Below are 25017 nucleotides of genomic sequence, written 5' to 3' on the forward strand. Positions count from 1 at the left end.
AATTTTGAATCTTATTATAATCAGCATATGTTGTAGCCTAGAATCTAGACGCGCCCCTAGCGGCAGCAAATTACATTTGCTTCTAAGGTCAGTCTAGTTACTCTCAATTCACTTAAATTTCCGAAAAATCCAAGATGTACCGGGCCAATCACGAGTCGGTGGGCGGGCTTAACATGATGACGACTGAACTGCGACCATAAGTTCAGTCAGACATGAATTCCTGGTTCCGTGAATTAAGCGTGGAAAACTGAACAGTATTTATATATTTTTTTACTTTTGATACACAGCCACGTCCATCTGTCCTGAGCAGGAGCTCGTTACATCTGAACGCGCTGTGGTGTAGAATACGCAAACACCGGAAGCGATCTTTGTTTACACAGCACAAGAGATTGTGGATATAGCGGCTATTCAAAATGGTAATTACTTGCGCTTGTCCTGGTTGTTCAAACCCATTTAAAGCTGAAAAAGATTACGTTTGCTTGCGCAAACTCATCCTGGACTTTTTTTTACATATTTCCCCTTTCGGTGTTTGCGTATACTACATCAAAGCGCGTTCACATGTGACGAGTCGAATCATAGATATGCTAAACTCGTGCTCATGACAGATGGACGTGGATGTGTATCAAAGGTAAAAAGAAAATTATATAAATACTGTTCATTTTCTTGCAAAAACCGATCGTTTCGTGTCTTAGGACATCAATGTATCGTCACGAGCCGCAGGGTGTAATTTGGATTTGTCTGTGCATGTTTTTGTTTACTTTTAAAGGTTTAGTGCCCATCTATGGCTGCGTTCGAAACCGCATACTTCCATACTATATAGTAGGCAAAAAGCAGTAGGCGAGCAAAAAAGTATGTTTGAATGTTCAGTATTCATAAAAGAGTAGGCGAGAATCAGTAGGCGAGTGCACTAATTCTCGCGAGATTCGGACGAACGTCTACTTAAAGTGCGTTCAAATATGCCTACTTACCTACTATATAGTAGGAAAAAAGAGTACGTGAAGAAAGAAGTACGTTCGAAACCTCAGTATTCATAAAAGAGTAGGCGAGAAATCCCCGGATGTCCTACTGCTTCAGCCCAGATTCTGAAGTGTTCATCTGATGCACACTTTTCAATCCCAGGAGGCCACAGGAGGCTAAAACGTCATCATCGAACGTGATTGGGAACCGCAACGAGAGTGTTTACAAATGTGAGTATTACAAACCAAAACACGGTTCCCTGTCTTAAAATCGTATTTGTTGAGCTACTGTATCGTAAACTGCTGATTTGCATAAGGTGTCAATACGTGTAACGTTAAAGTATATTTGTGATTTCGCTGTAAAACACGTTTTATTATGTATAGCGACCGTAGCATCTTAAAGATGATTACTAAATGTTTAACAACTGACAGGAACATGTTATGAGAGAATTAAATGAGCACAGCACAACACGAAACAGACATCTAAATGAGTGATGGACGTTGTGTGAGTTTATGTAGAATTCTCTGTTGTCAACACTGCTTTAGACTAATGTAATGTAAATAAACATATAGTTAGTAAACAAGTAAACATGAGTTATCTATTTCATTTGTTTAATAGTACTGTTGATATATTCAGGAGCATTTGTATTGCATAAAAAGCCAATTAACACAACAGCTACCTCATAAATGTAGTATTGAGCACATGCACAAATCAGAGGGAACTGAATCTTGTGTGGATGTTACAGGGACAGATGAGACAAGTATGTTTGTCTGGTGAAGAGTGACTGATGAAGCAGTGCTGCCATCAAAGGCTTTGAGTGAGTACACTACAGACATCTATTTAAACCTTAAGTTGCAGTTTTTTTAATAATAAAAAAAACTTTAAGCACTTTTCTGATTCTAGATTTCTGTGCCTTTGTTGCAGGTATTTTGCGGTGGAGCAGGACCTGAAAGGAAAGGTGACAGCAGCATTTGTGGGGAAAAAAAGTTAAATCTGTAACTTAATATAAAGTTTGGTAATTTTGTTACTTCTAATACAGAGATCTAATGAAATTGTGCTGTTAAAATGACAACTTTTGTATTGTATTTGTGCATCGTTGTATGATCTGAAATGTCTGCTGCAGACTGGTGTGTGCATCGAGAAAAGAGAAATCCACAGCAGCATCCTGGAAATGGTCAAGTGCCATCGATGAGACCCTCCATCACTCCACCTGCTCTTTGTCTCATCTGGACCAGATGTTGCTGTGGTCTCTTCATCCTCAGAGACCAAAGAGCCAGCGAGAGCATCTAGAGAAAGACTAAAATACCAATATGTCTGAATAAAGCTTTGTTCCATGTGTCTTTATTTATGTTCATGGTTACTTTATTATTTTACTCATATATCCATGTTGTTATCAGTAAATAAAATATAAGTTTCATTAACATATGCATTAATTAATTACTTGATAAAAAAAACATGCTTGTTTTACTAAAAAATATAATTAATTATAGGTCAGCATTTATCATTATTATTGATCAGTGCATTCTGAGGTAATCTTAATTTCTAAGTAATACTTAGATTTTTTGAGTGTAAAATCCTCAAAAAACACCTCCAAACACAAGATCTTCAAGCAGCTGATCCACGTCTCCTTTGTGCAGATATTGCAAACATGGAGGAAGATGTACTAGGTAGGGTTGTTGTGTTACTGATGCTATGAGGTGTTTGAGCACCTGTTGTGCTTATTTTCTTTTTATTATTAATACTACTTACAATTACAGGCTCAGGGAAAGATGGTATTTATCTTTAACAATGAACAATCATAATGAGAAAAACTGAAAACATAACTATTAGGCTTGCTTACATCATAGTATGCAATTGTATACACGGAGAAATATGATTAAATATCTCTGAATAATCAAAATATTCAAATATCGGATTTGTTTTTGTTATTGATAGGCCTCAGGGATGAAAAGAGATATTCAACAAGAATTTAAGCTAGCTTTGCGTGTGGATAAACAATTTTGAATACAAAACAAAATAAATAACTAAAAGAATTTGGGGTTTCCTGACAAAAAATATTTCTTTAAGAATTAAAAAATACAAAAACCTAAATGAACCCAAAACGTATCTGTTATACTACAATCACAATAAAAGAACAGCTGTTTCTTCAACATGACCACAAAATGAACAAATTTCATCAATATCAAAATATTTATAGAAAGATTAATTAAACCTGTCCCTATATGTTAAGTTGCACTTGTTATAACGTCGTTGGTCACATGATAACGTCAACATGGCGGAAGACGTGCAGATCACATCCATACTCAACGAGATTTGGCTGTAGAGTACGTACTCTTTTAGCGCTCGTTAAGTAAGTACTTATTGAAATTAAGTACCTACTCATTGAGTATGCGGTTTCGAACGCAGCCAGAGTCTATAGACCTTTCTCACAACTTCCGTATTTTGCGCCGGAAATACGTAATTGCTGTGTAAACCTATTTCCGCCCCGGTATGCCGGTAACCAGTTAAACAACGTGAAAAACGCTTAACGTGGCTTAATGCATGTAAAAAACGACCAGGAAACCCCAAGTTTCTGTCAAACCTTACGTGGAACAAACATTAACTACTATCAAAAGAACGAGCCCTTATTCCACAGATAAAGTGAATAATATCACGTTAAGCTTTTTCTTCCCCATAGAAGCCCATTATAAGCAAACAGCGTAACGTGGTTTACGTACCTCAACAGCGACCAGGGAAAACCAAACTTATGTGAAATTTTACTTATAATAAATACCTGCTGCTGTCAAAAGAACGAGCTCTTATTCAGCATATAAAGTGATCGCCCCCCATAGAAGTCCATTATAAGGAAACTGCTTAACGTGGTTTACGTACCTCAACAGCGACCAGGGAAAACCAAACTTATGTGAAATTTTACTTATAATAAATACTTGCTGCTGTCAAAAGAACGAGCTCTTATTCAGCATATAAAGTGATCGCCCCCCATAGAAGTCCATTATAAGGAAACTGCTTAACGTGGTTTACGTACCTCAACAGCGACCAGGGAAAACCAAACTTATGTGAAATTTTACTTATAATAAATACTTGCTGCTGTCAAAAGAACGAGCTCTCATTCAGCATATAAAGTGATCGCCCCCCATAGAAGTCCATTATAACAAACCATGTTAAGCTTTTTCCTTAATGGAGTTCTATAGGGAGAAAAGCGTGATATTATTCACTCTTTTGACAGCAGAAAGTGTTTATTATAAGTAAAATTTTAAGCTACGTTAAGCTTTTTTTTTTTTTTTTTTGTATAATGGACTTCTATGGGGGGCGATCACTTTATATGCTGAATGAAAGCTCGTTCTTTTGAGAACAGAAAGTGTTTATTATAAGTGAAATTTAACAGAAGTTTGGTCTTCCCTGGTCGCTGTTAAGGTAAGTTAAACCAAGCTGTTTCCTTATAATGGGCTTCTATGGGGGAGAAAACGCTTAACATGATATTATGCACTTTATCTGTGGAATAAGGGCTCGTTCTTTTGATAGTAGTTAGTGTTTGTTCCAAGTAAGGTTTGACAGAAATTTGGGGTTTCCTGGTCGTTTTTTACGTACGTTAAGCCACGTTAAGCGTGTATGAACGCGGATAAACTCTTAGTGGAAAAATGTATATCCTTTATCCAATTTGTTCCTCTTTGTGACGGAGTTTTCCTACACGACTCTAATGAGGTCGGCAAAAGTTATCTTTGGCAAACCAGCGAGGGAAGTTGTGTAGACGCTCTCCATTTTAATTTTAAATTACCCGGCTTTCTGCTGTGTTGACATTACACAGGAAGTCTGCATACCCTGCGATTGCGTATTTCCGGTTTCTGTGAAAAAGGTCTATTATTTAGCTGACAGACTGCACAGTGCACTGATTTTTGTTAAAAATCTTCGTCGCTCTGACTACGTCACCTGACCGACTAAGTCTCTGATTGGTTGTAGCGCTATCCTATTGCGTGGAGAGGAGTTTGAAAGACAACCGTTTATCCCATAGACATAATAGAGATAGACGCCACATTGGCTGCTGGAAACGAGAAATGCGGCCGCCATCTTGGACCGGGCATACTCTGGAATTCATTACATCGCGTAGCAGCAGCAGAAGTGAGAGAACATGCCTGAACACTGTGTAGGATAGGTGTGTGTGTGTGTGTGTGTGTGTGTGTGTGTGTGTGTGTGTGTGTGTGTGTGTGTGTGTGTGTGTGTGTGTGTGTGTGTGTGTGTGTGTGTTATATGTGTGTGAGCGAGAGAGAATGAAATACTCCAAGTAGACTCTAATGTAATATAGTATTTCTTCAACTCATTAAAATACCTTTACCGTCACTATCTGTTTCTGCTTCTCTATCATATTTATAGTGTGTGATTTGCAAAATTCCTATCATAGCCTACACCTCATATGGTTATGGTTGCGCTTTTGTCCAAAGTGATATAAATACAAAACAATATAATACTTAATTTTAACAGGGAACAGATTGAGATGTCAGATTATAGGCTAGCTAATAAGGAGAATAGCAAAAATGAACAACGTCAATTCAGTCAATAGCATAATGAAATAAACAATAAAAATGAGGGAAAACAGCAATAATCAACAATGTCAATTCAAGCAAAATATTAGTGATGTGACGTTTAACACCGAAGCTTCGAAGCTTGTATCAAAAAAACGAAACATCTCACAGTGAAGCACTGTACCGGAGTTTAAGCAATTGATTCGTTTTGCCATAACCACGTGACTGCTTCATATTCTGATTAAAATAACGCGTTTCAAGTGTCATTCGCTTTTTGTTAAGAATACATCATAATACGAATAAATATGTTATTTACAGATTAATTCAAGTAAAATTACATTTATTTATTTTTTTTTTTTTCTGACAGTTTTCGTAGCACAAATTGATGTATTTGATGAAACTGTCCAAAATCGCTTTGAGATCTGGGACGCAAAGGCAACTTTTCCCACCTTTGACCACAAGATGTCATTAGTGTACAACGTGTTGAAAGAGTAATGAACCTTTTTACGATACAGTTGAGGGGAAAGCCTCAGTGCTTCGAAAAGCTTAATTTTACCATCACAACAAAATATAATAACAGCATGGAAAGACTACATTAAGGAGAATATCAGTAATGAACAATGTCAAATGAATAAACAGCCAAGTGAAAATAGAATAAAACTATACAAACCATAACGCATTAGAAGTGCTTAAGTCCATGTTGTAAGTCTTTAGACCCTCTTAAAAGACCCAATACTATCACAAGAACGGAGATATTCATTATATTACTGTTAAGCTCACTATCAATATTAAAATATGCCAAACCATGTGTCATATTTCACAGCTATATTTATGACCTTTGCAGCAAAAAAAAAAAAAAACGCGTGAAAATCAGTTCGATATTCCGTGAGGTATGATTAATTAAATGCGTTGACAGCTCATTACACCTGCCAAACAGATTACACTGAGTGGAGCGGGTGACCGGTCCAAGATGGCGGCCCCACGTCTCGTCAGCGCCAGTAGGGAGTATCGGTCGATGGGGCGTCTACTCTCTATATATGTCTATGGTTTATCCCACCCCTCCGGTTGAGCCCTGTCTATGGAGAGTGCCCAGACCCTACATTTATGTGGGTCTGGCTTGCCAGGCTACATATGTTGTTTTTAATACTTAAATTTACCCAGTTATTTTAATCAATATTTTAAACCGTTGTCAATAACAGTTGACTGATTAAAAAATAAAAAACAGGACCCCTTAGGGCTGTAATATTATGAGGGAAATCATTATTTTAGATTACGGCTCATTATATTTAATACTGATTGTTAATATCGATATTGTTTTGTTTCTGCGTTTTGAGAAGTCACTTTCTGGTTTCACAGACAAACATAGCTCCATGAGGTGTAGCGCAAGCGAAAACTCATATTATAATCATTGAAGCTACGAAACTATTATTTTATTTACGTCTTACCTGCACTGTGTTGTTTATGTTGAGGGAGTTCGCAAGCTTTGGCAATTAAGCTCAGTCAGGGGCGGACTGGCCATCGGGAGAACCGGCACAATTCCCGGTGGCCTGGCAGCCAATTTGGCCCGCTGCCATTTTTTTAAATTTATATTTTATTTTCATATATATTGTTGTTGTTGTTGTTGTTTCTGTTGCCTGCCGAATGTACTAAAGTGATTATTTCCAAATTCGCCATTCGTCTGCACGCTCCGCCCATCCGCGCGTCCGCCAAAAGAATGCAAGACTCGAGAATGGAGAGCCCAGGTGGAGCAGAGAGTCGAAACTGTCCTGTTCAGTACTTCATTTACAGGCCAGATACATCTGTAATAGACTAAATGCCAAAAAAAAAAAAAAAAAAAACACGGTATACTTTTACCATAGGCCTAATTAAACCAAGGTTAATTTTCCTAAGGACAAAACATGACTCTTGATAATGCAAAAAATAAATAAAAATAAATAAAAAATCTGTATTAGGATTTTACTAAAGATATATTCAAGATGTAGCTATTATTGTAGGCCAACAGTTTTGACATTTAGGCAAGATAAAACAATAGCATATGGTCCTAATGTATACTTACATTTTTTATAAAAAGGTAAATGGAAGTTCAAGAGATAATCTTTAATTATTTTTATATTGTTCATGGTTTCAGAATTTGTTGTGGGTTTTTGGGATGGCCTGGATGAGTGTGAGATTTCCCGGCCTGAAATTTTGTCCCAGTCCGCCCCTGAGCTCAGGCATTTTCAGCGCTGACTAATCTAAGCGCCTCTGATTGGCCAATGCATTCCTAAATTCCACAGAAACGCGTTTGATTGGTTATAAGGCTCAACGTCGCACAAAACATCACCCTCAAATTCCGTGTAAACAGATTTAAAGGTAATTCCGCGAATTGACACTTTGCATTCATTTTCACATTCATTCTAGACCCTCTTTCTAGAATTTATGGGGCATTTTTGCTACAAGCCCTCTTTCATTTCCAACCCTAAACCATAAAAAACTACACTTGAATACTCCTGAATAATTCATCCAGTCATCTCAGTTTTGCTGTTTAATCTTACACTCATAGGACATTAAGAAGTAAAAATATAACCCACAGCCTAGTCATAATATTTGCATGCTGAACTGCATACTCACATAGTCTACTGAATTGTCTTTGGTCTCTTCTCAATCTTTATACTGTAAATACAACACATTGTGCGCAGATGTCTTTATTTATCCATTAATATTTGGGTTGTCAACATTTCTAACTGTCATTGTACGCTCACTCATTGCAATTACTCGTATTTAAGGAATGCATTTTTTTTATTGTTTGTAGTATTTCTCTTTTTTTGTAATGTGACATTAAAACACAGCATGCACTAGAAAAATAGACAATTTGTTGGTTTGCTTGATTTTGCAGCATCGGGACAATAGTAACGTAGTCTCATATCACGTGTACAGAGACAGCCTCTCCTGCCTTATCTCATTTCATTTTAGATCTGTGGCACAATAATCCTTTTTCATTGATTTATGTATTTTCCACCCAAAGGGATAGAGATTTTTTTTACCAGCCATGCTATACTGTTGTTAAAACCTGACAAAAAATATATAGTTTTTCCTTTGTTATATTCATGTTAATAAAAATTCGCATTATTTGCTAATCAACATTATATGGGTCTGCATTGAAGCCAATTTACCGGATTTAAAAGTTTAGGTTAGGAACATTTTCGTAAGTTATTTATGCTTACCAAGGCTGCCTTTATTTAATACAATAAAATACAGTAAAAATGTTATGAAATATTGATACAATTTAATATAACATTTTAAAATGTTATTTATTTTGTGATGGGTGAAGCTACAATTTATTGTCACATGATGCTTCAGAAATCATTCTAGCATGCTGATTTGGTGCTCAAAAACAGAACCTTATTCTTAATATAGTATTTACACTTGAGGTCAAGTTCAAGTTTAAATACACCTTGCAGAATCTGCTAAATGTTCCCCTTCAGGACTTTGTTTTTTCAGCATTTTTGTGTATTTTAACCCTTTCCAACAATGACTGTATAATTTTAAGTTCCATCTTTTCACACTGAGGACAACTGAGGGACTCGTATGCAATTTTTCACAGAAAGTTCAAGCGCTCACTGATGCTCCAGAAAGAAAAAAACGATGCATTAATTAAGAGCCGTGGGATGAAAACCTTTTGAATTTGAAGATTAAATTTAACTTATTTTGTCTTCTGGGAAACATGGAAGTATCTTCTGAAGGGCAGTACTATATAAAATAAAAAGAGATATTTAGGCAAAATAAGAAAAATGCACACATCTTCATTCTGTTCAAAAGTTTTCACCCCTCCACATCGTGTTTCCTTCTGGACTATCAGTGAACATTTGAACTTTCTTTAGTTGCAACTAAGTCCCTCAGTTGTCCTCAGTGTGAGAAGATGGATCTCAAAATCACACAGTCATTGTTGGAAAAGGTTCAAATACACAAAAATGCTGAAAAACCAAAGAATTGGTGAGACTTTTTGTGGGATTCTCTTGTGGACTATGAACGTCATTTATGTTAAATATGTTATTCGGGTCAGTACTAAATAAAAATAGTATGCAGTTTGTATGATCTCTCTTATTTTGGTTAATTAATTAATATTTTTCAGATTCTGCAAGGTGTATGTAAACTTTTGATCTCAACTGTATACAGACCATACTGTCATTTTAAAAAAAAATCTTACTGACCCCGGACATCTGAATACAATAATTCTGGTAAAAAAGTAAAAAATCAACAGAAACAGAAGTTGAGCTGTACAACTAAAATAAATAATAGTCATAAAACAAACAAACAAACAAAAAATGACCTGAACTTCCTATTTCAGCCTTAGACTGAATAAACCCAAAATAAAATATTGTTAAATTTTAATATATTTACATAAATAATTACATGACAAAGCTGAATACTGTGAAAGGTCCCAATTCCAGGTAAACCTGAGAACATTTCACTCTTTGTACAGCCACCATGTTGTTTTGAACTAAACTAACTTACATTGGCTGAGAGCTGTAAATCCCCTGATGCAGTGAAGGAGCTGCCGCCCACAGAGGCTTATCCCACACACACACACACACACACACACACACACACACACACACACACACACACACACACACACGCACACACACACTGTCTCATCGGTATGGGCCATCTGCTCTCCTCCTGTGTCACGTAGAGCCCTGTCCTCATCAACACTGGATCCCTTCATATAATCTCACTGGAGATTATATGAACACTTTTGTAAGCAACAGGGGGAATAAGTCTGAAGACATGTTTGCTCCAGTTATTACTTAGGTTTTTCATGTGCATATGTAACAGTTTTGTCACCATAAAATACTTAAATAGGTGTATGATGTAGATCACAAATGGAAAAACAACTAAGAAAGTGAGATGAACTTAATAAGATATCTTTTGTTTTTCCTAGACAGCAGGAAGAAAGACCAGTTTATGTTTTAATTGTTATAAACTTAATAAAATGTACCTATTATTTAGATTATTTGTTAGCAAAATATTTAGCATTTTTAGTGTTTCGTAAAATATTTTGTGTTCTCTGTTCTCACTTTGCTGTGACAGCTTCCCCCATTTTGAAAAATAATATAGTTTTCACAAAAGGTCACAGCTGTATCTTAAATGTTTTACATCCTTTCAAAAATAAATCAAAATGTTGAAATACAGCGAATTGCACCAGCGGGCCTCTGACGTCACGCCAAATCCCCCCTCCGGTCACGTGGTGCGGAGATGAGCTGCTGGATTAATGTAGCGGTGGGGAGCGAAACGGGACGGTAACGGGAAACGGAAACAACTCAGGATTTAACGGCGACCGAATGCAGCGACGGTGAACTGTAGCTCGCAAAAAACATCGATTTATACAAAAATAATAATATTGCTTCGAGCTAAAAAGCCATACATGAACTAGTCGTGCTGTTTTTTGACGGAAATATGATTTCGCCGTGGGACAGATGGTACACGACCAGCTGCTGCCTGTGTTGTCATGTACGGACGGGCACCATTATCCTGGGCATCTGGTATATGGTGAGCCAATACAACTCTTATATTAAATAACATATATTTATAACAATTCAGTTTGGTTTTATATCCAACATGTGCTATTTTGAATATGGTTAGGAAGTAATAATTGCATTAGTAGACTTCGAATTGAATTCCTTCTCTAATCGAAGGAAATTAAAATGAATCAAAAATTGTATTTGTTTTTTCAAATCTAGACAGCATTTGTGCCATCCTAAATGTTTGATGTTCAAAATTCTTATTAGAATATTGTCTAGGATATTGTGCTAATGCCATAGACTAGAGTAACACTGCTGCCAATATACAGGTTTAAAGAGATAGTCTGAAAATCCTTAAATAACTACTAAATGTACCTGGTCTTGTATTCTACCTAGTCTTAATATCAGAATTGAGGCTTGTTTTGGAAACCAGTGCCCTTTTATTTGCTATAAATAGAAGAATAATCCTTGATCTTATGCTGAAACTGTCTCTAAAGGAAGTTTTGTCTTTGTCCAAATGCCTAAATATAGGAGTTACAAGTAAACAACGGTCGATTATTCTGGTAACTTCCAGTTTCTTCTGCAGCGCAAGGAACAGCTGAATTCATTAACCTAAAAACTGCACTGACGTTTACTGACACAGACAGGAAAATGCTGTCGCAGACAAAACATTATCAGACAATGAATGAGGATCAAGGCAATGTGTGCCACCGATTAATTTAATTTTTCATGTTAATGTCCGTTATGAAGAGCAAACGGCATAATATGGTTGATGGTCTGGAAAGTCAAACAGTACTGTCAAACATTTCACTAGGTGTAAAATAATATATCATTTATACATAAATTTGTATATTTGTATATGTGTATATATATATATATATATATATATATACACACACACACACACACACACACACACACACACACACTACCAGTCAAAAGTTTTTGAACAGTAAGATTTTCAGTTTTTTTTTTTTTTTTTTAAGTACTCTCTTCTGCTTACCAATCCTGCATTTATTTGATCCGAAGTACAAAAACAGCAGTAACATTTTGAAATATTTTTACTATTTTAAATAACTGTTTTCTATTTGAATATATTTTAAAATGTAATTTATTTGTATGATTTCAATTCTGAATTTTTAGCATGATTTCTCCAGTCACATGATCCTTCAGAAATCATTCTAATATTCTGATTTGCTGCTCAAAAAACATTTATTGTTCTTCTTCTTATTATTATTATTATGTTGAAAGCATCTGAGTATATTTTCTCAGGTTTTCTTTGATGAATAGAACGTTCAGAAGAACAGCATTTGTCTGAAATAGAAATCTTTTGTAACATTACAAATGTCTTTATCATCACTTTTGATCAATTTAAAGCATCCTTGCTAAATAAAATTATTAATTTCTATAATTTCTTTTCCAAAAAATAATGTATAATGTTACGAAAGCTTTTTATTTCAGATGAATGCTGATTTGTGGATCTTCCTTTTCATCAAAGAATCCTAAAAAAATCTACTCAACTGTTTTAAACATTGACAATAGTAATAATAAAAAATGTTTCTTGAACAGCAAATCAGCATATTAGAATTAATTCTGAAGGATCATGTCACACTGAAGACTGGAGTTATGATGCTGAAAATTTAGCTTTGATCACAGGAATAAATTACATTTTAAAATGCATGCTGTTTTTGTTCTACTTTGGATCAAATAAATGCAGACTTGGTGAGCAGAAGAGACTTCTTTAATATTAAAACATAAAAAAAATCTTACTGTTCAAAAACTTTTGACTGGTAGTTTATATATCTTATCATGTTAGTTTTCACCTAAAAAATAATTTTTGGTAAAATAATCTCTGTCTTTTCCAGCTCATCAATGCAGTAGTATTGTTAATCCTGTTGTCGGCTCTCAATGACCCGGTCCAGTACCACTACCACCTCACCAGCTCCGAACTCGGCACGGATTTGGATGTCATGGACGATGCAAGTACGTTTGAGTCATTTAATCCATACTTATTAGATTCCAGTTTGAGCAAACAAGTCATCATCAAGTTTTAAAGTTCAGCAAGAGCTCAAAGACTGCTATCGTATTTCCTGGTGGTATCAGCACTGCTGTCTGTGCGGCTATAGATTCTGGCTCTGGTGACTTTGATTAAAACCAGCTCTCATCAGCAGGATTCAAACTATGATTCCTTGTAATTGGTCTGGGCAGCTTTTGCATCTGTCCTCTGTTAAATGAAGCCTGTTTTGTAATAGGCTCTGACGTACTGTAGTGGAGTGTGCTTTAACATATGGAGGGGATTAACTGGAGAGAGCTATTTCAAAGACCAGCCACTGGTGAACTCAATGTACTTACAGTACTGAGAGCATGAGAAGCTCAAATTAATTTTGATAAAGTCACAGTGTCTGATTCAAAAGTGTCCGAGATTAGTAAAACACTGTAATATTAGCCATTAAACTAAGGCCAGAACAGTCTTGCTTCTAAAAACGAATCGTTTTCCACCAGTATGTGCTTACAAGGCTGTTTTATTGTCTGTAAAGCTTCTTTGCATGCTGTTTTGTTTGTATTTCTCAATAATATGAGATATGCCTGTGTTTTGGAGAAAATGAGTCTGGTGGCTGTTTTGGAAACACAGCACTGTAGATAGTAGGTCAGGTAACTAGTTCATGGTGCCTGTAATGTCTTGTGAGAGCTAGGCTGAACTACTAAAATTTTAACTTGGGCAGACAATGTTACTGGCTCATGTGTCAGTCTCTAGCCTTTTCTGCTAAATTAGTAAGTTGGTTTATAAATCAATCATTCAGAAGTGTACACAGAGACACTGCCGTTTAAAAGTAAATCCTCACAAAGGCTGTATTTATTTGATCAAAAATACAGAAAAAAATGAATATTGTGAAATGTTGTTTCTATTTTAAAATAATTGTTTTCTGTTTTAGTATACTTTACAATATAATTTATTTCTGTGATGCAAAACTGAATTTTCAGCATCAATACTCCAGTCTTCAGTGTCACATGATCATTCAGAAATCTGTAATATTCTGATTTATTATTAATGTTGGAAACTTGCTTTTTTTTTTTTGATTTTTTTTTATCAATTTACACATCCTTGCTGAATAGAAGTATTAATTTCTTTCAAATTTTGAAAGGTATTGTATATTATTACAAAAGCATCACAACTACTTCCGACACTGATAAAAAATTAACATACTGGAATGATTTCTAAAGGATCATGTGACACTGAAGACTCGAGTAATGATGCTGAAAATTCAGTTTTGCATCACAGGAATAAATTATATGTTAAAGATACTAAAATAGAAGACCGTTATTTTAAATTGCAATAATATTTTACAATATTACCGTTTTTTTTATTCTGTATTTTTGATCAAATAAATGCGGCCTTGATGAGCATAAAAAACTATAATTTTTTTTTTTTTTTTACTGATTCCAAACTTGAACTGCCGTGAATATTTGATTGTGTTTTCACAGAAATTTGAATGCATAATAATAATTAAAATTGGCTGATATGTTTTAGTGCATTCTAAAATAAATTTTAAGGCATAATGACAATTCTTTACAATTTACATATATATATTTCAATGCAGTTTCATAGAAATTTCAGTGCATAACAACAAAATTCATTACATTTTACATGTTTATTAATAGTTCTGGGTATTAATGCTAATGTTTGGATTTGTTTGAATTCTGAGTCTTAGTTTAATTTGGTACAATTTCAGTTAAATTCCTTATTCAGGACAGTCACATTTGGATTTTATTAAATTTATCTGGCTCAATCAACATTTTAATTAATGCAGTTAATGTGTAGAAATATAGTCTACAAGAAATTCTCTTTGAATTGATACTGTGAATTTTACAGGGCACTTTGAAACCCTTATGTTTGACGTTAACATTATTAAAACAGGTGATGTTAAAAATATAAACATTCGTTCAAAAAAATGTGTAGTGAGCTCAGCAGAAACTCAACTCAAAGTGAAATTTGCTGGATGCCAGGCATGCTGCAAAATAACTTTTAGTGAAATTCTTGGGATTTTAAGACTTGATATTAGATTATTGAATTTCAGATTACAGTTAATATCTTTACCCAGTCCTAGATGGTAAATGTTGACCATTAGACTCAATATTCCATATGCAGATCATCTAATGTCATTTGTGTTCCCTCCACAGACATGTGTATCGCTGCTGCAATCTCATTGCTGATGATTTTGATTTGTGGAATGGCGACCTACGGTGCATACAAGGTTTGAAAACTTGCTTGTTAAATGGATTATTCAGCAGAAGTTAAAGTTCTGTCATTATTTACTCACCATCATGTCATTCCAAACTCATAAGACCTTCTTATTTGCACTGAACACAAATAGAGGGTGAGTAAATAAGACAGAACTTTCATTTTAGATTGAAGGATCCCTCAATGTATTTATTATGGTTCTGCTATGCTTAATTCATATGCTTGTGCTGTGTAGTAAAATGGCTTCTTTCTTTTCTTTCAGCAACATGCTGCATGGATCATTCCTTTCTTCTGCTACCAGATTTTTGACTTTGCTCTTAACACACTGGTAGCAATAAGTGTTGTCGTCTACCCCAACACTATCCAGGACTATCTTCAGCAGCTGGTAAGGATCTGATCAGACTCTTAAAATGTCAAACTTTGAGTTTCTGTTATCATTCTGTTATTGATTCAATGTGTCTTGATGTTTTATCAGCCTGGGACCTTTCCATACAAAGAGGACTTGATGTCCACAAACAACATGTGCCTAGTATTAGCAGTGCTTCTCTTTGTTGGATGCATCTTAGCCTTTAAGGTAAAGTGAAACAACTGTATGGCTCTGCCAGATCATTTTTGCTTCACTGTAGCTAGATGTAATGCACAATAGCATGCAAGATGACTGTGAATATGACCGCTACAGACAAACACTGTGTTGTCCTTCTGGAAGCCTGACTTTTCCAGTAGACTTCAGATGTGATACAAATCGCTTTATGACAGCCTGCACGCATTAGAGAGAGGCAGATTACTCTGCTGGGATAAACACAGTGTGCTAAAATTAACCTCTTTGCTTGCCTCCCATGCTGTTGTATGCATGACAGTCTAATAAGTTGTTTATTGCATTGCATTGTGATCTGTCTAAATCAATCCGAATGCCTCTGAGAATTAACATTATCGTTTAAGTTAGTGGTAAATGTGTTAAAAACAGTTCAGACTGTATATAAGCAGATATTTGATTGACAGTTTCATTTTTGGGGGAGCTATCTCTCTTACATAAATGCAAAAAGAAAAAGGTTATGATGAAAAATGAGGAAGATTAAAAAGAAAGGTGACCAGATATAGCACATTAAATATACACCGTACCTCATACTGTCACTGTGTGTATTTTAAACGAAATAAAATCTTAATGTTCATTCGTCCCATATGTTCTTGCTATAATTTTTTACCATCTGGAAATTAAATAGTGTGGACAAGGCTGTATCTGTGGCTCATTATTTTTATTGCTTGAGCCATATGCACCTGATTTATGGTGGTGTTTTATTTAGCATCAGCGGCTGTTCTTTCTCTTTTTCTCTTTAAGGCTTACCTTATTGCCTGCGTGTGGAACTGCTACAGATATGTCAGTGGAAGAAGCACTACGGAGGTCCTGGTTTATGTCACCACAAATGACACTACAGTAAGTCGTTTATATGAGCATAAACTGTTTGAGTCTTGTTTTTTTACACTCATATTTGCAGATGTCTCTATAATAAACTCATATAACTATTTCAACCAAAGTTCTTTTGACCTTTATATTAATCAAAAATCCTGGAAAATGCATCATAGTTTCTGGATATATATTAAATATTAATTAATATGATATTTTAAAGCCTTTTTCAAAGCCTCTAAACGTTCAGTTTTGCCATCAGAGGAATAAATTACATTTTAAAATATATTCAAATGACTATTTTCTATTTGAAATGTTATTAATATTTTACAACATTACTGTAATTTTGATCAAATAAATTCAGAGACTTCTTTTAAAGACACTTATAAAGATTTATAGACTCACTCCAGACTTTTGAAAGTTGTTTAATGAGATTTTGATTCCATTTGATAATTCCAGTTCCTTACCGATGCCAAGGGCTGGGTAAAAATATTGATTTCTCGATTTTAATCAAATCTTATTTTTACAAAATGATATTGATTCTTAAATCCCAAGAATGGATTAGTCTAGCCTGTTTTCGGTTAATGAACAGAACATTGTAGGGAACTTCCCATCCAATAAATCGCAAAAGGCTTTGTGCTTTGTTACTTTGTTATGAAACAAAGTCTCAGATTTCAAATTCTGTCCATTTTATTACAGTATTAAACAAATACAATTTTGGCGCTGTTTAATGAGGAGTGACAGATTGCTGTAGTACTTCGGTTCAAGAGAAGTGGCAGCGGCAGAAGCACGCATGAACTGATCATCTCCTCTGCTTTAATACAAGTTATAGCACAAAATAAACATGCATAAACATCTGAAGGTATGTGTTAGAACTTTGTCCCCATGCGTAGACAATTAAGATCCAGCCCTGGACACCAGAACCCATCAGAAAATGTCACTTTGTCGGGTAACAGAACAATTCATCAGCAAAGTAGTCAAACAATGCTCAGACTTCCTCTGAAGAACACAAATCCAACAAGTAGTGTTATACCAAACTGATTCACAACAACATCCCACAAACCTTGAGTTTCCTTAAACATTCCTTTGTATCTCTTATTCATGAAGACAAACAGCCCTTGAAACCACAGTCATAAGACTAAACAACAATGGAAAAATTATACAGTCATGTGAAAAAAATTAGGACACCCTATTGAATTCCATGGTTTTATTTGTCCGCATAATAAAAAAATATCTGGTCCTTGGCAGGTCTTAAAATTTGAAAAATGAAACCTCAGATGAAAAACATCACATGACATATCACACTATGTTATTTATTTAAGAACAACATCACATGACACATTACACTGTGTCATTATTTATTTAATACAAATAAGGCCAAGATGGAAAAGCCATGTGTGACAAGTTTTAACACCTTTACTGTTAACATAGGAATTAAGAGTATAAGTAATGATTAGTCGTGTTAGTCCGCTAGAAAAATTAACTCTGGAGTGAAGGGTTTTGATAAATATATGCACAATATAACATATTCATTATAATTTTTACTGATTTTACTGTTTAATATATGTTTGAATAAATCCATTTTATGACAGCCACCATTTATATGTTTATATTTAAAAAAAAAAAATGAATTGGAGTAGAAATATAATTATGTAATTGTAAAGTGCAGGTCATTTTAACCCCCAATTTTATAATGTAGTACCAACTGTCTCTGGATATTTATTGTATATTATATGTATATTTTGCAGTATTAGCTGAGAGATTTTTTTTTTCCTTGAGGAAAATTTACTCTACCAGTAAATAAATAATATATAAAAAAAAAATCACTAATCAGAAATTAAGTTTTGATATATTTATGGTGGGAAGTTTACAAAATATTTTCATGGAACATAATCTTTACTTAACATCCTAATGATTTTTGTCAAAAAAAAAAAAAAAAAAAAGTTTTATAATTTTGACCCATACAATGCATTTTTGTCTATTGCTACAAATATACCCGTGCTACTTAAGGCTGGTTTTGTGGTCCAGGGTCCCATATGAGGTTTACATTTTTATAAACAAAATACAGAATAAAAACACATTATTTTGGTAAGATTTAAATTTGTTAAGCAGTATCTGAAAGGCTGATTCATTGAGTTAGACCATTGAGTTCAAGACTATATTGACCATTTAATTGAAAACAGTTGATCCACACAAGTCATTTGTTCACAAATCAGGCTACATTGGTTATGCTGTGTATTTGTCACCAAAAGAATGCTAATGTTTAAGTACCACTAACCAAACTAAAAAATGAAAACCACCTGGTTCGGTTCCCAGGCCAACACGTCTCATGTAGTCTGCTATCACGTTTATAGGGGATGTTCTGACATGCATCTCCGCAGGATCATGATGACGTCTCCTCATGCCCTCTGCATTGAGTCAGTGTTTATAGAGGGCATTAGAGAGGGCAGTATGCTGTGTTCCTCTACTGCCTCTAATCTCGCCTCTGTCTGCCATAAGTAATCCCGTCTGCCTCTGTCTGTCTGTCTGTCCTGCTGCTCTGTTGACCCTCACAGCCCTCTAGTCACTGACAACTCACATGTATGAAGAGTTACATTTAATGCATTTGACAAACGCCTTTAGTCAAAGTGACTTACAGTGCTTTGATGAAATACATTTTATTTGTATGTATATAGCTATTAAATGTTTGTCCTTTTTGGGGTGAGTGATCAGACTAATTGGATTGCCCGAGTCGTTCCACAGATGGCCTACCAGTATAATGAGTGGTCAGATGCTTTAAAAAGACACTGAAAGACTCGAAATAAAAGGCCATTGAGAAGCATAGAGCTTTTTCACTATTCAGCTGCAGGCCGTTACATAACTGTCCACACTTGTTTGGTTCATTTGAAATCCGCTCGCTTGACGCATTCCAGCTATCCTGACAAGGTGAGAGTGTGATCCCCTCAGGGCATTCATGACCATATTACTAATTAGCTCACCTTTTCATAACAGTTTTTGGTTGGTATTTCTGTATAGGGAGGATGAACTTTGCTCCACAGTGATAGATAGCATTTTAATTTCAGGTGAAGGCATTTTGGAGACTTTTAAAAAGAGTGGCTTAAAAAATACTTTAGTTTTATGTCTGACACTGACACAGGCAAATCATTATAATTTATTTTAAGGGTATTTTTACAAATAGAAGCGATAAGAAAACAGGAAATTATGAAGAGAGAGAGATGGAATTTTGAGCATGACCCATGCAGGATTCAAACCTGCATCTTCTACATGAGCACCGTAAATCAATGGCTATTTTCAGAAAACACACTATCCAAATTTTTTGATCCAAAGTACAGCAAACCCAGTATAATTTTGAGATATTTTAACTATTTATTCCTGTGATTTCAAAGCAATTTTTTTTGTATAATTACTCCAGTCACATGATCCTTCAGAAATCAATCTAATATTCAGATTTGCTGCTCTAAAAACATTTGATGATATTATTATGTTGAAAACAGCCGAGTAGATATTTTTCAGGTTCTTTGACGAGTAGGAAGTTCAGAAGAACAGCATTTAACTGAAATAGAAATCTTTTGTAACATTTTAAATGTCTTTATCATCCCTTTTGATCAATTTAAAGCAAAAATATACTGACTCCAAGCTTTTAAATGGTATAGTGTATAATGTTACACAATGTTTTATTTCAGATAAATGCTGATGTTTGGATCTTTCTATTCATCAAAGAGTCCTGAAAACATGTATTCGACTGTTTTAAATATTGATGATGTAATATATTGATAATAATAATGTTTCTTGAACAGCAAATCAGCATGTTAGAATGCTTTCTGAAGGATCATCCACTTTCTGAAGACTAAAGTAATGAGGCTGAAAATGTAGCTTTGATCACAAGAATAAATTACATTTTAAAATACACTCGTATGGAAAGCAGTTATTGTAAACAGTAAATATATTTCTCAAAATTACAGTTTTTGCTGTATTTTGGATCAAATAAATGCAGGCTTGGTGAGCAGAAGAGACTTCTTTAAAAACATTAAAAAATCGCACTGTTTCAAAAAATTTGACTGGCAGCGTACTTCCATGCTACTCTTATTATATTTAAAGTATATACTATGCGTAGCTGCCAATGCAGTATTTCTCATTTTCATTGTTTAATTACTAAAACAACTAAAACTTAATAAAAAATATAACTAAAAAGGACAAAAACGCAACTAAATGTTAACTTGAACAGAAATTAAAATTAAATAGAATATAATAAAAAAAAAGATATCTAATTCAAAATATTAAGAAAAATAATAATAGTATATCCAGGATACTAAATAAGCATCTACAGAATGTAATTTTGTACTAATTTATTTCCTAATTTTAGTTAAATCATGGTCACACTGTACTAATTTGTTCCCTTGTTTTAATTTAGTTAAATTGTGATTTAACTAATAAGTTGTGAAAATTTAATTCTCAATTTGTGGCCTTTTTGTTCCAACGTGATATTGTATTTTTTTTTATTAAAATTGGGTTATTAATTACTCACCCTCATGTCATTCCAAACCCGTAAGACCTTTGTTCATCTTCTGAACACAAATTAAAATATTTTTGATGAAATCCCAGAGCTTTCTGACCCTGCATAGACAGCAACACAACCATCACATTCAAGGCCCAGAAAGGTAGTAAGGACATCGTTAAAATAGTCCATGTGACAGTGGTTCAACCATAATGTTATGAAGCTACGAGAATCCTTTTTGTTCACAAAGAAAACAAAAACTGACTCTATTCAATAATTTCTTCTCTTCCCTGTCTTTAGCATTTGTGCTAATGGCTGCAGCACAAAACTATTCTCTTGTTGTTTTCATTTTTGTGTCTTGATTAATCTAAGAACATAGTGAAATACAACACAAAAAGGGAATAAGTCTTTTTGGGAATAAGTATTTTTACTAATATGCTACTGTTTTACTTTCAGGTTCTACTTCCACCGTACGAGGAGGCCATCGCCATTCCACCGAAGGATCCACCTCCTCAGTACGTTTCAGCTTGAGAGTGGCACCCTTCTCTTACTGCGCTCCTCCCAAACCTTCTCCAAAGAAACAATCTCTGTCACAATAGCCCATTCCGTTGCCCCGGCCTCCTGTTTGTCGCTGTGTGACGTAAGTCTCCTCTCTCCTCTCCTCTCTGGAGGCAGCAGTATGACTTTGAGACGCCCTTCCCTCGACAAGGCTGCCCAGCTGTCCTGGCAACCCAACGCTGCGTGTCAGCTCCAATCTGATTTGCACTTTCGGCGATTATGTGCGGCACTGGCCTTTTTAATACTGTGAACTTCTCAGTAGTGTTGTCGTCTACTGATATACCTGAGATTCGAATGCGGCGTGCATGATAAACACGGGAGTTACGTAAGAGCACTTTTCAAATGGGAGTTACCTAGAAATAAACTGAATGTAAGAAGCCGGCATTTTCACTTTAATTTTGTTGTACTGTACAAAATCATAATTCAGAACTACTCATAACTAAATTAGTTGTAAAAAAAAAATAATTATAATGCGAGCAATTCTACACCATTTTATCTAACAAAGTGAAATCTTTCAAGTCTTCCTTTATACACAATGTCCCAAAACACGATGCAATCATTGATTTATATTCTCTTTCAATCAATCAACTGCTGATCGTTAGTTTTAGATGGTGTAGACATCGCAAATCTATGATCCTGCTATTCGTGAACAGTTACAAAGCTGTATACACTTAATATATGTGATAACTTTGGTTTAGATGTGAAATCAAGTAGCCTAAAAGATTTTAAAGATTAAAAAAGAGGATTTTAAAGTACTTGTCACTTGTTTACTTTTAAAAAAAGCAAAAATTTGGATTAAGGTGCATCACATTGACCACTTTTTGAGAATTTAGTTTGATGGTGAAAGATTTCCCAATGCAGCATTCACAGCAAGTTAAACCTTGCCACACAAATTCTCCATGTTAACAATACACAATAAACCTTTATGTCTCAGAATTTTTCTAAAATTTCGGTAATGTAAATGCATCCATCTGAAGGCAGAAGTAAGCCTACGGGTGAGTCATCAAGTTCATTATCCACTATAGGGCATAATAAAAATAATAACAATGTGCAGTGTGTTCATAATTAAGATTATACATTAAAATAATATGGCAAAACGCACCAATTAGTAATATCAATCAGCAAAACAATTTGTTTTGTCCAGCGAAAAATAGCTGGACGCGGATGAGACCGGAAGCCTGAACCATAAAATTGACAAATGGATGCGTTTGCTCTTACAGGAAGTAAAAGGTGCATTGAGGCGCTTAGAATGGAAGTGAATTGGACCAATCTGTTAATAATAAAATACTCATTGTAATACTTTCAGTAGCATTGCCACACAACATGTTAACATGATTTTAGTAGGGCTTTCCAAATCGATTCAATATTGAATATTTTGAATATATATCAGGTACAGTTACACATTTCTCAAGTAAAAAAAAAACTGTGAACTAATGATGTAAAATACACACTCGAGTCAGTTGGTACCTTTAATATGAAAGATTAAAATGAACGTATTTGTGTACAAACCTTAAATTACACTTAATGACGTTTTTATAATAGGGCTAATAAAGTCGCAAGTACATAATTATATTTCTACTCCAATTCGTTTTTAAAACGTCTTTTAAAAACTTAATGGATTTATTCAAACATAAATTAAACATTGATGAACGGTAAAATTATAATGAATATGTTATATGGTGCATATATTTAGCTAAATGCTCCTCTAGAGTTCATTTTTCTAGCTAGTTTCCTGAGGTAAATGTTACGTTACTTGACATTGTTTACAATGTTAACGTCTTTGCGCGGCTAAAACACTGATTAAGCGATTACATGAGACAGAATATGGATTTCGGTAAGTTGTACTCTTACTTTTAACATACTTTAAGATGTTTATTCAGATTTATTTCGTGCTGAAATTAGTTTTAAAGCGGGGGAGACGATCAGTTCATGTGCCTCCCTTGAACTGAGGTAACGTTACTACAGCGATCTGTTGCGCCACATTAAACGGCTCCAAAACGGCATTTATTATTTGAATACTGTAATAAAATGGACTGAATTTAAAATTTGAGACTTTGTTTCATATCGAAAGTATCACATCATGAAGCTTATTGCGATTTATTGGATGAGAGGTGAGCTAAAATGTTCCATTCATTAACTGAAGACAGACTAGACTAATCGATATCGTTTTGTAAAAATGAGAATCGATCAAAATTGATTTAGTTTAGTACTTTTTTATGTAAAGTTATATGCCATTTTACATTTTAACCCTTAAATTTATATAACAGCAACTCTCATAATACACAAAGTTTAACAGAAATAAAAGTGCTTTCATAAAATTATAAGCTTCACATTTTTACTCTTAAATTCTCCAAAAATGTCCCTATTCACTTCCATTGTAGGTGCCTAACCTACCTTAATTTTTGCTTTTTTTAAGAAAACAAGGGACCAGATTTTTGTGGTAATCAACATTATGCCACAAATGCTGTCGACCGATCTTGCATTGAACCAGACAGTGCTCAGTGAATAAATGAGAATTATGGGTGTTAGAAAATCATTTTTGTCATTTGGTGAATCTACCCATGCTCCTGTTCAGAGAAGTAGTGTAACTTTTCTGTCATTATCACTAGGTTACAATCTGTGTCTGCAGACTGCAATGTTTTTGCACTTATGAATATTATTCATTCATGTTATTGTCTGTGATGAACGGTGTGTTAATCAGTAATTGTGACAAATGAAAAAGTAAACGAATAGCATTTAGCTCAGTTCAGATGATATGGCATCTCCCCCAGTCACCTTCTAACTCAAAGTAGCTTCTGTTATTGGGAACGTTTTTCATTTTTATATACAGTGGCTATGCAAGGGTGTTTTGTAACATGTATCCATAGCTGAGAAAATGACTATATACTTACATTTATTCATCATGGTAACAGGTAGAAAAGCATTAATCAGAGTGTTAGAGATTGATAGATGTAGGAATTTTCTTTTATTGTTCTGTGTGTAGACTTTCATCTTCAATTGAGCATCTTCAATTATAGCAATGTTTTATCACAAAACACAAATTTTAAAAAGATACTGTGTTTGCAATATTGCTTTCGGTATCAATTGTGACCTGTACGTTTTAGCATAATATCCTCACATTTCTCATAAAAATGAAGTGATTATCACTGAATAAATTCTCAGAAACCCTGAACGATGTCTGTCAGTAGTTAGAATGCCTGTGAATGTTTGTCTTTGTCTTGTTACACATCCTGTATTGGGTTTACACTGGCTTTTGTCTTATTTCTAAACAATAAAATATTCCAGTAATGCTTCATTATGCCTGTCTTTCACCTAAAGTCTGTGGAAGCCCAGGGAGATCTGGG

At 34.6% G+C, this 25017-nt stretch overlaps 1 protein-coding gene and 1 long non-coding RNA gene across 2 annotated transcripts; both read left to right on the forward strand.

Annotated features, from left to right (window-relative positions):
* The first annotated feature begins 1008 nt into the window (after positions 1 to 1008).
* On the forward strand, positions 1009 to 2301 carry LOC141289236 (uncharacterized). Its single transcript, XR_012339881.1, has 4 exons — positions 1009 to 1187; positions 1703 to 1774; positions 1882 to 1915; positions 2081 to 2301. It is a non-coding gene; the product is annotated as an uncharacterized lncRNA (long non-coding RNA).
* Positions 2302 to 10736: 8435 nt separating this feature from the next.
* On the forward strand, positions 10737 to 24968 carry laptm4b (lysosomal protein transmembrane 4 beta). Its single transcript, XM_073822079.1, has 7 exons — positions 10737 to 11006; positions 12844 to 12961; positions 15158 to 15231; positions 15481 to 15603; positions 15694 to 15792; positions 16555 to 16650; positions 21572 to 24968. Exons 1-7 carry the CDS (start codon positions 10914 to 10916, stop codon positions 21644 to 21646), a joined length of 678 nt encoding a protein of 225 aa, XP_073678180.1. The 5' UTR covers positions 10737 to 10913; the 3' UTR covers positions 21647 to 24968.
* The last annotated feature ends 49 nt before the right edge of the window (positions 24969 to 25017 follow it).

This window comes from Garra rufa, chromosome 17, assembly GCF_049309525.1.
Source record: "Garra rufa chromosome 17, GarRuf1.0, whole genome shotgun sequence".
NCBI lineage: Eukaryota > Metazoa > Chordata > Actinopteri > Cypriniformes > Cyprinidae > Garra > Garra rufa.

What these genes read in the sequence shown, in the direction of transcription:
- laptm4b (XM_073822079.1), top strand. Translation starts at nt 10,914, where the DNA reads ATGATTTCGCCGTGGGACAGATGGTACACGACCAGCTGCTGCCTGTGT. An exon ending in GGATGTCATGGACGATGCAA is followed by an intron (nt 12,962 to 15,157) that starts GTACGTTTGAGT and finishes TTCCCTCCACAG; the next exon opens with ACATGTGTATCGCTGCTGCA. An exon ending in TCACCACAAATGACACTACA is followed by an intron (nt 16,651 to 21,571) that starts GTAAGTCGTTTA and finishes TTTTACTTTCAG; the next exon opens with GTTCTACTTCCACCGTACGA.